The sequence below is a fragment of the Indicator indicator genome, chromosome 6 (genome assembly GCF_027791375.1).
Source record: "Indicator indicator isolate 239-I01 chromosome 6, UM_Iind_1.1, whole genome shotgun sequence".
NCBI lineage: Eukaryota > Metazoa > Chordata > Aves > Piciformes > Indicatoridae > Indicator > Indicator indicator.
In genome coordinates this window covers 34454788-34467720 of record NC_072015.1, presented here as the reverse complement: position 1 = coordinate 34467720, position 12933 = coordinate 34454788, and the positions used below count along the sequence as shown (strand labels likewise).

Below are 12933 nucleotides of genomic sequence, written 5' to 3'. Positions count from 1 at the left end.
CAACATTTTGCATCATTCTTCTGGTGGGTTGGATTGTTTTATGGGTCTTTTTCGTTTGATTGGTTTTTAATTCAATATTTCTGAAGTTAATGATTCGACCTCTCCTTTTTTTTTAAGGGTGCACACTTTTTCTAAACTGCTTAGGAGACCTATCCATTTAACGAGAGACTAAAGCATTCTACCTTTAGAGTGGAACCGAAGAAACCCCAAGTAACTTCATTTACACGGCCTTCTGCCTACAAGGACTGAAACATCTCCATCTTATGGCTGACAAAGACAAGGCAGATAACACAAAAGACCACGTCACTGAAGAGTTGAAACAGATGACTTGCCAAAAATCCCTGCATGAAAACCTACATCAGCCAGATGCCTGAAAGGATGACTGAACTAGTAAGCGTGCCCTAAGGTACTTATCTGTACTTTAGGGTGAATGACCTGCACTCTAAAGTGCATTCATTATAAAAGTGATCTAAATGATCAGCTTATATGTAGATGTCTGCAACATGTTGCTATAGTTGCATGAAATTATTCTCACTCCATAATCTCATGTTGCATTAAGGCATATTTTGAGTATTTCCCAGCAAGAGAAACATTTAAGAGTTTACATTTCTAGCTCCTTATTGACATTAAAAATGGTTTTAGACCAACAGATGTGTAAAACTTAAAAGCTGCAGTACAAAGGATGTGTACCACCAAACGGAAGACTCACCGTCAAGAACATTAATTATTATCATTAAGCAACCACTGAAAGTTTATCAAATCAGTGTATAACCACAGTTATTTTCAAAAAGCATTTCTATTTTTGAGTAGTATTAACAGCTGAAATTTCTGACTCTACCTTATTAATTCAGGAACTTTCTGCAAGGAAAGGTATGAGAACACTTGTGCTTAATCTGCTACCAAAGAAAGGTGGGGAGGTGGACCAATAAATCAGGGAATAACCTAACTCTTCCTTCTTGCAAATAATCCAGAATATCATTAATGAAATCTCAGACAAAGATTAAAATTGCCCTTTATTGAGAACCTGATGCATCTTTCCAGATAACTACTGCTTTGCAGACCCACTTCAGTGACAAAAGGTATATGGACAAAACATGGCAAGACAAGGATGACATAGCAACTTTGAGTTTTGAGACCTCAGTTTCCTCATTAACTGCTAAATATTACCTAGATATTAAAACTGCATTAGACAGGGTTACGGAAATTGCCCTGGCAATTGCCAGAATTGCTTTCTGCCTGTGTTGAAACCCTTTGAAGTGAAAGAACATGGAATGGCATGGGTCAGTCTGCCTAGCTATGGTAACAGGGTATTTTTGATACAGACTATAAGAGCATTTATACCCAGTGTAGAAATTTTGATACTGTTTATTGATATCCAAAGCAAACCACAGTTACTTTGACCGCTCACATTTCTGAAAGATAGCTTCTAGGACATATGAAGGAAAACAAGCAAAAGCACCAGAATCCCTAGGAAGGGATCATCTACATAACTGCAAATAACAGAGTACTTAAACAGGAATTAGAGGTTCCAAAGAGGAAGGATTAAGGAATTACTGTAAGACTCTATCACATTATCTAATATTTTGCATGACCACATGGGTAATGCTGTAATTTTTACCTTAAATTTAAGAAAAACTCGGTATTGTCAACAAACAAGCATCTGAATTTTGAAACATTTTGAAGGGTTGGAAAAAATGCTTTTATGAAATAAAATCCTTATGCAACAGTAATAACAAACATGACAACCCTGAACACAACAAAAATTTACAGTGGCCCTGATAAATACATAGATTCATGATTAAACAACATTGACAAAGTTTCCGAAATTCTCACAAAATTTTTCTATTTCTGTCTGAAAATCAACTTTCACTATTAGTTACTGAGAAGTTGATTTTTTTTTTAATTTTTTTTGTTTACTTTTGGAGGAAAAAAAAGAACATAAACAAAAAAATAACAGAGAGGAATAAGAAAAATGCAAAACGTTATTTAAAAAGCCAGAACTGTACAAAACATGAAGCTCATTTGAATTTTGATTCCATGTATTTTCCTGAAGGCATTCATTACAGAAATATAGATCTTAAAATGTCAATAAGGAAAGACTGAAGACAAAATTTTACACACATGAAATGTTAATTTTATAAGCTGACATCAATAGTGAGTAACTGGCTAGAAGACAGAATGCAGCTTCAAGAAGAGCTAAGTCAGCCAAATGGAAAGCAGCTGCAAGGGCTGTCCCCTCACTGCATTTTGCCACTCCAGCACTATGATGGCACAAGCACGTAAGTGGCTATGGGGTGAATCACATCTGTCTAGTACATTACACAGTAAGTGGGTGACTAAACAAAATTTGCTTAAACAGCATGGGTTAAAGATGGTACCTGTTTTTTTCAGCTGCACTGCCAACTGAAAGCACATGTAAGATAGTCCAAGCATCACGTAGTATAAAATGCCCTTTCATGATTGCAGCAAGACATAAAGGAAATGAAGAGCAGATGCAGTTCATGGATACTGTGCCAAGGAAAGATCTCTTGCCTTGAATAGCAACAATACAGTATCCACAATATGAACATACAAGGATTTAAACAAGAATGTATATTGCTTTAATAGGATAAAATGTATTTTTTAAAACCTGGTGGAAATACAATTTTTAAATATGCTTAAAACATGCGCATGCCTATCAGGTCACTTAGGCAAGAACAGTACCTTTCAGCAATTTTCAAAGTCTCTGACATTTATAAAAATACCTATCTTTGAAACAATAACGTCACTTACAAAGATGAAGTTAACTCGGGTACACTGGAAACAAGGTTATGCATGATGACTAAAATACAGGGGATGGTGTAACTGGGAGCAGCCCTGCGGAGAAGGACTCAGAGAAAAGTTAGAAATGAGTCAACAATGTGCACTTGCAGCCTAGAAGGCTAATTGCATCCTGGACTGCATCAAAAGCAGCATGACCAGCAGGTTGAGGGAGGTGACTCTGCTTCTCTGCTCTTGGGAGACCTCACCTGCAATACTGTTGTCCACCTCTGGAGCCCTCAGCACAGAAAGGACATTAACCTGTTGGAGTGACTCCAAGGGAAGGCCACAAAAATGATCCAAGGGATGTAGCACCTCCTATAAGGACAGGCTGAAAGAGTTGGGGTTGTTCAGTCCAGAGAAAAGGCAGCTCCAAGGAGACCTTATTGCACCTTTCAGTACTTAAAGAGGGCCTATAAGAAAGACGGGGACAGTCTTTTTAGTAGAGCCTGTTGCAACAGAGCAAGGGGTGATGGCTTTAAACCAAAAGAAGGGAAATTTACACTAGATACAAGGAAGCATTATTTGACAGTGAAATAGTGAAACACAGGCACAGGTTGGCCAGAGAGGTGGCAGATGCCCCATCCCTGGAAACATTCAAGGTCAGGTTGGACTGGGCTCTGAGCAACTTGATCTAGTCAAAGGTGTCCCTGCTCACTGAGAGGGTGTTAGACTAGATAATCTTTAAAGGTCCCTTCCAACCTTAAGCATTTTGGGATTCTATGAATCTGTTTCATTAGGACGTATGTAATCAAAGAAACAAATTAGCCTATTTCAACTCAGCTGTAAGATACTAGGAAAGAAAGGCTTGGGTTTGGGCTGAGCTGGAGTTAATTCTCAAAGCATCTTTCTAGTGCTGTGCTTTGCAGTGCTGTAGATAACACATCAGTGTTTTGGCTACTGCTGAGCTGAGCACCCAGTCTGTGCTTTTCCAACACTTCCCTGCTCTAAGAGTACACTAAGGGAACAAAGCCGAGCCAGCTGACCCAAACTGGCCCAAGGGACATTCCATGCCATATGACATCAGCTAATACAAGAACCAAGTGAAAGAAGGAAGTCTGGGGGATTGGTCCATGGCATCTGTCCTCCAAAGGAACCACCAAGCATAGAGAGCCCTGCTTCCCAAGACCAACCATTGTCCTGCTGATGGGAAGCAGAGTCTAACATCTCTCTCTGCTTTTCACTTCCACAGTCTGTTGCTTTTGCTTATTATTCTTTGCTTATTATTGCTTCTATCTCATAGCTGGCTTTTGTTATATTTTCCCCTCTACCCCTGTCCATCTAAGGGGGAGTGATAGAGCAGCTTTGGTGGGCATTTGGCCCCTAGCCAGGGCCAAACCATCACACAAGCCAGCAAGGCAAGGTGGTAGAGGTGCTCTTTATATGAGAGCATTTAGTACCTTTATCACCAGCAATCCAGAAGCTGTTGTATCTGTTGCTTTAATAAATTAAACCATTTGATTGTTTTAACTTTCTCATCTTCTGTCAGAGCCAAATATTTCCAGTAAGAGTCCTGGGCTCCGAGACAGGCAGACATAGGGATATTACCCCTAACATGACACTGACTATCCCAAAATAGACAAGGGCTATTTTCTCTAAAAAGTACAAGTTCTTAAAGACACAATGAATTGCAGCAGACAACTACAAATACATTCCATAAAAAACACCAAAATACAAAAAAAAAAACCTCCTTTGAGATGGCTCAAGATTTTAAAAAGCTCATAGCCTTATTTGCCTCTAAAATAATTAAAGCCTCTAAAGATACAAGATCCTTATGCAGTACAGGAAAACCTCCTTTATACCTGCTGTGAAAACCACAAGTTTACATAATTAGCAACTGCAATGTAATTACCTTTTGTGCAGCAAGATGGAGAGCAGTTCTTCGGCTACGATCAGCTCTGTTAACATCAGCTCCAGCCTTCAGCAATGCCTCTGCACAATCCAACCTGTCAGCCAGTACACAATACATAAGTGGAGTCCTTCCAAACTGATCCTCTTTATCTTTCAGTTCTGAGTTTCCTAAAAGAAAAAAAAATAAATAAAAAATTAAAAATCACATGAACCAGTTAAGTTTCTGATTATCTAACTAAAAGTAGTACTTTTTTAATTAAAATGGTAGCTCACAAATGAACAGGTGATTAAAATAACGGAGTATAAGATAGACATTTATAGGACATTTCAAAATATATTTACAGAAAAAAAGTACGTTCAGAAAACATTTCTTCCACAAATATGCCTACCACCAGTAACATTCTGCAGTGGTATAACTGTAAAGAATTTAAAAATAGTTATACAGCTCCTGTCTGCAAAGATTATTCAAAACCTGCCTGGATGCATTCCTATGTGACCTTCTCTAGGTGATCCTGCTCTGGCAGGGGGAGCTGGACTAGATGATCTTTCGAGGTCTCTTCCAACCTCTAATATTCTGTGATTCTCTGTAACTGCACACAAACCAAATAGCCCTTCTTAAACCCATAAAAATTGTAACTAAAACAACCTTTGAAGCCTACTCACAGCAATGGTTATTTAAAAAGAAAACACATGTCAATATTACATCAATATGGGTATTTATTTCATAGTGACCTACAATATGGAAACTACTAAAATACTTCTCAAGCTTTCTTGAATCGTTAAGGTTAGTAAGGCAGCAATTAAGCTAAAAAAGAAGTCTGAAGTCCTATTAAAAAAAAAATTTCAAAACATTGTGTTCCTATTCATAGTCAAAAAACCCCCAAACACACCAGTATGCACCCTTCGCTATAAAGTTTCACATTTCTACTATGTCACCACACAGAAACTAGCACCTATAAATTAATGGGTATCAACTATCCTACACATCCCAATTTTAAACATAATCTCCCAGGTAGCAATACTGTCTACAGTTATTGAGGGAACATTGAATTTTAACAGCTAAATTAATTTTTCATTTCAAATAGTCCCTGGCTTGCCTGGTTGTTGATGCTTGCGAAGAACCAAAGCAGATGCATGCTCCTCCTTTACAAACACAATCTTCATTCTCCTCTAGCATATTATACTTATCTACCTAACCAGTAACTGTATTCTTCATTATAATTTCTATTCATTCACCCAGCAGAAGAGTCAAGTAGATTAAAGGGAATATCAAGAATTAAAATTCATTCTCTACCAACAAAGCCTCTCACAAAAAAACCCCAAACCAACACTGTTAAGCAGGATAATGCAAGCTAGAGCCAACATTTGCTCGCTCACTCCATTTCTGAGTTCCTTTAAAACCATGTTACAGAATGAATCATGAGAATAGCATCTTCTCTTGCTTAGAAATTGTGATTTTCATTGAGAAAACACTTTCTGGTCTGTAAAAAACAGTTTAGGAACCTTTCCAAACTCTTCTGTGACTGCAGATATAGAAAAACAACCTTTTTGTTCTTCTCCCACAAGCTTGCCTTCTCTGACTGTCCCTTCACCTTAACAATTCACTAGCTTTACAAAGCAATTGTCTCTTGGTAATTATTCCTAACACCAAAACAGTCTTTTACTGACCTGTGTCTACCTTTCTCAGACAAAAGTTTTTTGAAGAACACTTCCTTGGTTTTCAGTATCCACCCTCACACTGATGTTAGCCATGCTCACTTGCCTTTGACCTTCCTAAACTCTGCATTTTAAGTGCATTTGTATTCACTTCACACTGTCTTTAGGCTCATCTTTACATTCTCCAAAGCAAGTGTTTACATCCTAATGTCCTTCACCATTTTCAGAGTACACAACTATAGCTTGCTTATGTTGCTTTTCTCTGTATACCTGGTCAAGAGTTGCAAAATCTTATTTAGTAACACTGATCCAGGTCTTCCTACTCAGCAGAGATCAACCCAAGAGTTGGTTCTCTTCTGGGTTGCCAGTCAGTTGATGATTTCTAACAATTTAGTTTTAGAATCATATCCTCAGTAGCCATTTACCCAAAACATACAAAAATAACTTTCATTATCATGGAATCAAGGGGCTCAATTCCAAAAGGTAACTCTCATATTCATACCTCATCACTTCCTTAGTCTGTCCAAGCAGTCACATTAGATACTAACATTTCTACGCATTTTTTAATCCAGAAGGGGAGAAAGGGCAGAAGGAAAGAGGAGGTGAATTCTGCTTAATTATTAGAAGACAGATCATCTCTTGTTAATTGAAAGAATCTTGTCTTCTGTAATATTTGAGTTTTATTCCACCATCCACACTGCAGAACATGGACAAATAAAGCAAAGAGAATCAAACAGAAACATGCAACTGCATGACTTTATGGTTAATATTTCCAAAGAATCATCATGTCAGATTTAGAAGCATTTGTATGCAAACAATATGTGACAAGGGTTTTAGAATGAGGAGCTGGACTCAAAAGACACCTCAATTTAAGGACTATTATACACATTTTTGTGTTCCTATAAGCAATTAAAACCCCATTAATCTACAAAAAAAATTGTCAAATGCAAAATAATCCTACAAATATTTTTTCCCCAGAAGTAATAATGGTAGCAGTAAAGTCTGTGCTGTGAACACAGCTCCTTGTGGAGCACCTTGACGCATGCCAGCACAGAGTGTGCTCAACAGTTCTTCACATTGTGAGGCACCCTGTAGCTCATCATCACATCAAGTCATGTGAAGTTCTAGGTTAAAACAGCCTGTGAAGAGCTGAAGAACTTTAGGTGTAGATACAGGTTGACTACTTGCATGTAGGTCATAGACCTGTGCAAACCAAGATCCTGCCTCCTCCCTGGGGGTGTTGCCTCCTCCCTGGGGGTAGCCAAGGCCAGGATGGATGAGGCCTTCAGCAGCTGAGTCTAGTTGCGAGGCATCCCTGCCCATGGTGGGGAGGTTGGGGTGGGTGATCTCAAGGTCCCTTCCAACCTAATTCATTCTATGATTCTATGAAATATGAATGCTTAAGATTAAAGCCATATATGGGTTTTAACACTGAAGAATTGTTAATTAACATGTGTTCAATGTTGTATGAAATATAAAAAAAAATACTGTATTCCCCAAAATCTCAGAATACACAATTCTAAAAAAAAAAAAAAAAAAAAAAAAAAAAAAAAAAAAAAAAAAAAAAAAAAGTGATACAATACTAGGCAACTCATGCAATGCAAGCAATAAGCACACTTCTGCTGGAGCATTGGTTTACACAATAAACACTTGGCATGTACTGTATATTATGGTATTTAATTAATTAATTGTTTAAGGAAGTCTTGCAATTAAGCATTACCAGTGGTCAACATAAAGGGGCACTTTGTTCCAAAACCTCCTCTCTCTACATAAATTTTCTACTTACCTTTGATTCTGCCTACTTATACCTCTTACTGGCACAGGATGTCAGAAGGAACATAGTATCCAGAATACATTGTTTTATTTCAAGCACCTGTTCTTTAAAAACCACAGGCTATTAAGAAGCAGATGATACACCCATCTTCATAAGTAAATATAATCTATATGCTTGTATACAGTTGCCCATGCTCCATCAAGCTACAGATGGAAAAAAAAGACATGGAACTGGTTAGAGAGGCTGCTCCAAGAGACTGTTGAACCAGCCTCTATGCCCCTCCTATATTAATAGCTGAATAGGGAACACTCAAAGAGTAACCAAGTCTGACTCCTGAAAAGGAGAAAGTCAGACTTCATGTTACTGCATATACCTCTAGCTACATAATCAAGATGCAAAGCTTGGCTGTTAAGAGAATATTGTTAAGCAATCCAGCACACACGCAGGTAATGCTGATGCAATGCCCACAATTAGGTGCTACAGCTGCACAGCGCAGTCATGAAATTCAGCAGTAACACCAATTGCTCAATTTACTTCTGGCACTACGTTACACTTCCAGCAGTGCCTGGTAAACAGCTAAAAATATTATTCTGATGCATACTTCTTCTTCTAGGCAATACTTTTTTCCTTTTTTTTTTGGCCTGTCCTGGCAAAAGTAAGGTCTGTGTCATATCCTGTCAAGACACAACAAAGCAGAAAAGCCAAATTTTGCTATTATAGCAAAAGCTGAAAAGATTCTGCAGTTTCCCCTCTCATGTAAAAACAGCACGCAGCATTTTTATTTTGTTGCAGCATGATCACCATTAAAAGAATAGTGATTTCCTTATGTGTTTCTAATGGCTGTTTTGTGGTATATTTGACAAATTGTATCAGCAACACAGAAGTATTTGTTTCTTTGTTTCCAAAACACATCTTTTGGCTGTGAGATTAACAGAAGCACACTGAAATTAACAAAACTGTTGTTGCTTCTGATAGCCCGGACTTGAAAGCTCAGACTTCTTTTCCTCACAGCTACAGGCAAGCAGAAGGACTTTTTTTAAAACCCAGGTATTTAAAGCTACTTTGTAATTGCATCCCACAGATTTCTAGAAGCATCTCCATACATTCTAGTGTGAGGTGTCCCTGCCCACGACAGGGGGGTTGGAACTAGATGATCCTTATGGTCCCTTCCAACCCTGACTGATTCTATGATTCTACCAACTACTGATCTGTTGTTTATAGTGTGCTACTAAACAATGAACAAATAGCACTAAATGCAAACAGTACATGTTTGAGCCATTATATGATAAAACTAAGTTGAAGGTCCAACAAAAGAAAAAATTTGTTTCAATCAGTAGAACTTCCATAAAGTCAGTTCCCACCATTTTTATCTCCTGTTTGAGTCAGATCACTTCCAAATGTCTTTTGAAAGAATCAGATACACATTGTAAAGAACTATTTACTGCTTTCTATACAGCTTAGACAACAGATTCATATAGCTTACTATCTTGTCTTCAACACAGGCCAGCAGAAGGCACACAAAGAAACTTGACTGCTGCTTTAGCACGATTACCATTAAATCCTTTACACCCATTAAAACTGACAGTTAATGGCATAAATACAGACCAAGGTCCTTTTAATATCACAGTCCTTTTACCAAGGTCCAGGAATGTGATTTTCAAAAAAGACCGAGCAAATAAAACTTCCACAGTATCATCAGGAACAGCATTTAATTGGAAGTACTAAAAATCTAAGTGTTCACTTACCATATGACAGTCACCTTCCGAATGCATGTAAGATTGGTTTTGGAACATAGAATTTAAATATACTGCTTTTTAAAACTACTAGCCTGTAATACCAAGAAGCTCTTTGATAGCAAGAGAAGGCAAAATGTTTGGTTTCTTAATTTTTAATGGATGGGAACTTTTCCTTTGTTCAGCTTTGATAGGACCAGACTCCCTCCTTAGCTTTAATTTGTCCTAAGAAATGTTGTTAGTGTATCAACAAATAAGGCCAACATTTTGTCTCCAAATACTGCAGTGATAAGACTTAATTAAATACAATAAATAATCTGCAAAAACAAGTTTATCAAATTTCCCCCAGACACAATGCCAAAAATAAGGATTTGCAGCCATGATATTTCAGCCCAAAGCACTTGTCCAGATTTTCAAAATCCCTGAAACAGGAGTCCTGAATAATTCTTCTGGTTGTATCACTTACGAACTTTCTGCTTTACTTCACATAGAGGTACCAGCCAAAGGCAAGAGGAAATAACAAGTAAGAAAAAGTGGTCATATTTTCAGGACCACATTTATGCTAGAAATACATATAATTAAGAAATGTAAACATATCTTAGAGATCAGAGCAGTAAGTCAAAACCAGAAAGCTTCAATTCTAAGCAATCAAAACACATCTACAATGAAAAAATTTACCTGCTATTAGCTTTTGGAGGGTACTCTTATCTCCATTAACAGCAGCAGCATGCACTTCAGATGCCAAGGAGGAACCACTGAATAGGCAGCTTGATGAAATATTCATACTCTTTCAAGGTATTACCATAGGTCAGATCTCCACCAACAACATTTTTTGTAGGAATTCAGTTCTAGAAAAAAAAGCAATAAAATAGTTTTCATAGTGAGTCATTTAAATGACTCAAACAATGCTGAAGATAATAAACTGTTCTGTTAAAAACAGAAAAGAACAAACACTTTTTTTTATGGATTAAATCTACCTCTAGGCAGAATTCAAACAGAAGAAACCTATGTTAAAGAGATACATTTCTATATACACATATTATAGTTTCATTGCCTTCAACACAGGTTTCAGCAAATGAGCTTTGAAAAAGTCTGCAAATAGCACTGTAGTAATCTACAAATCCAATAGGATGTTCTTCAGGGTGTTCCCATGCATGCTTCAATTCAGTAACCAATGATGTTTGTTATCTAGTATCAAGGTTTATAAGCTGAAGTTTTTTTATTTTGCCAACTGGCATAATTGAAATAATCAGATCAGCTTTTTTACAGATCATTAGTGTTCTTCAAACCTGAGAAGCAGGCAAATGCGTGTGTAAAAAACCCCATAATTAATTAGACCAGAAGTTTGGCTTTAAATCCTGTCTCAAACTGGCCAATGATAGATGCCAAAACAGCAAAAATATACACATCTGTATAAAGTAATAATTATAAATATCAGTGTTTGGGTAAAACGTTAGTAATGTACCAGAAAAACATTCACTTCGATGTAAAATGAAGTAAAAATTTCTACAGCAGATATTAAGCATGAGATAATAAAGGTAAATGCCTTACTTACAAAGGAAAAAAAAAATAAATCAAATACCAGTACTCTAATATAATTGTAGATTCTTCTTCACAAGCTCCAAATTTCCTTGAAGAGCCGATAAGAGAGTTAATACAGGAAGTTTCATTGCAAATCTAATTAGTTCTTCAAAGAGCATCCACACAACCATGGTATCAGTTCATACCACATCCCCAGAATAAGCAGAAACGTGGAACCACGTGGTTGTGCAAATCTACTCAGCAACATATCAATGTACTGCATCCACTCTACCTGAAAACACGTAGTATAACTCAGACACTGTCTGAAGTATGACATATGATAACTGCTTTTAACACTGGCATTGAAACTGCTGCTTCTCCATCTTGCCCTCAGCCAGCCAAGTGCATGCTATGCTGTTTCTTACAACGCCTAGTAGCATCAGTGAACAACCCTTTCCTGCAGCTTGTCAGGTTGAGTTTTCATAAGCCATGAAAATTGGTTCACCATATTCTAAGAAATAACACCTTATTTTCCACCCTCTCTCTCTCCTACAAGAGCTAGTAATGGTGTGACTAGAAAGGCATGAGATGCTAGTTTCCTTGAGTACATATACTAGAACTCTTCACTACTAGAACACTTCCTTGTTTGTGTTCAAGGATCTCCCTCTGTCATCTGTTGGTCACTTCACACCCAGGAGTACGTACAGTATTGCCTAACTTTATCACTCCTTTGAGAATATGCATTGTGGAAATAGGCAATGGATCACCACACTTTAATAAAGCAAGCAATTTCCCAGAACCCAACTTTTGTTTTCAGCATCCCAGTCACTTACCCAACACCAAGCGTGTATGGCATTTTTATACCTACCTGAAGCAACTGGTTATTAGAGCACAATGGTTACTTGATTCTACACGAGCACTGGTGCACTCCATTGAGAACACTGGTGCAGAATCATAGAATCACAGAATCATAGAATCAAGAAGGCTGGAAGAGACCTCAAAGATCATCAAGTCCAACCTGTCACCCTAAACCTCATCACTATCTAAACCATGGCACCAAGTGCCACGTCCAATCCCCTCTTGAACACCTCCAGGGATGGTGACTCCACCACCTCCCTGGGCAGCACATTCCAATGGCCAACCACTCTCTCTGAGAAGAACTTTCTCCTCACCTCCAGCCTAAACCTCCCCTGGCGCAGCTTCAGACTGTGTCCTCTTGTTCTGGTGCTGGTTGCCTGGGAGAAGAGACCAACCCCCTCCTGGCTACAACCTCCCTTCAGGTAGTTGTAGACAGCAATGAGGTCACCCCTGAGCCTCCTCTTCTCCAGGCTAAACAGTCCCAGCTCCCTCAGCCTCTCCTCATAGGGCTTGTGCTCAAGGCCTCTCACCAGCCTCGATGCCCTTCTCTGGACATGCTCCAGCAATTCAACATCTTTCCTAAACTGAGGGGCCCAGAACTGGACACAGTACTCAAGGTGTGGCCTAACCAGTGCTGTGTACAGGGGTACAATGACCTCCCTGCTCCTGCTGGCCACACTATTCCTGATGCAGGCCAGGAGCCATTGGCTCTCTTGGCCACCTGGGCACACTGCTGGCTCA

At 38.3% G+C, this 12933-nt stretch overlaps 1 protein-coding gene across 1 annotated transcript in view; it reads right to left on the bottom strand.

Annotated features, from left to right (window-relative positions):
- Positions 1–10618, bottom strand: part of INVS (inversin) — an 88623-nt gene extending 78005 nt beyond the window's left edge. Inside the window, exons 1-2 of the mRNA XM_054381811.1 lie at positions 10492–10618; positions 4652–4818 (exon numbers count right to left, since the gene is read on the bottom strand). Coding sequence (XP_054237786.1) covers positions 4652–4818; positions 10492–10597 — 273 coding nt within the window. The 5' untranslated portion in view covers positions 10598–10618. The remainder of the gene's footprint in view (positions 1–4651; positions 4819–10491) is intronic.
- Positions 10619–12933: the final 2315 nt, after the last annotated feature.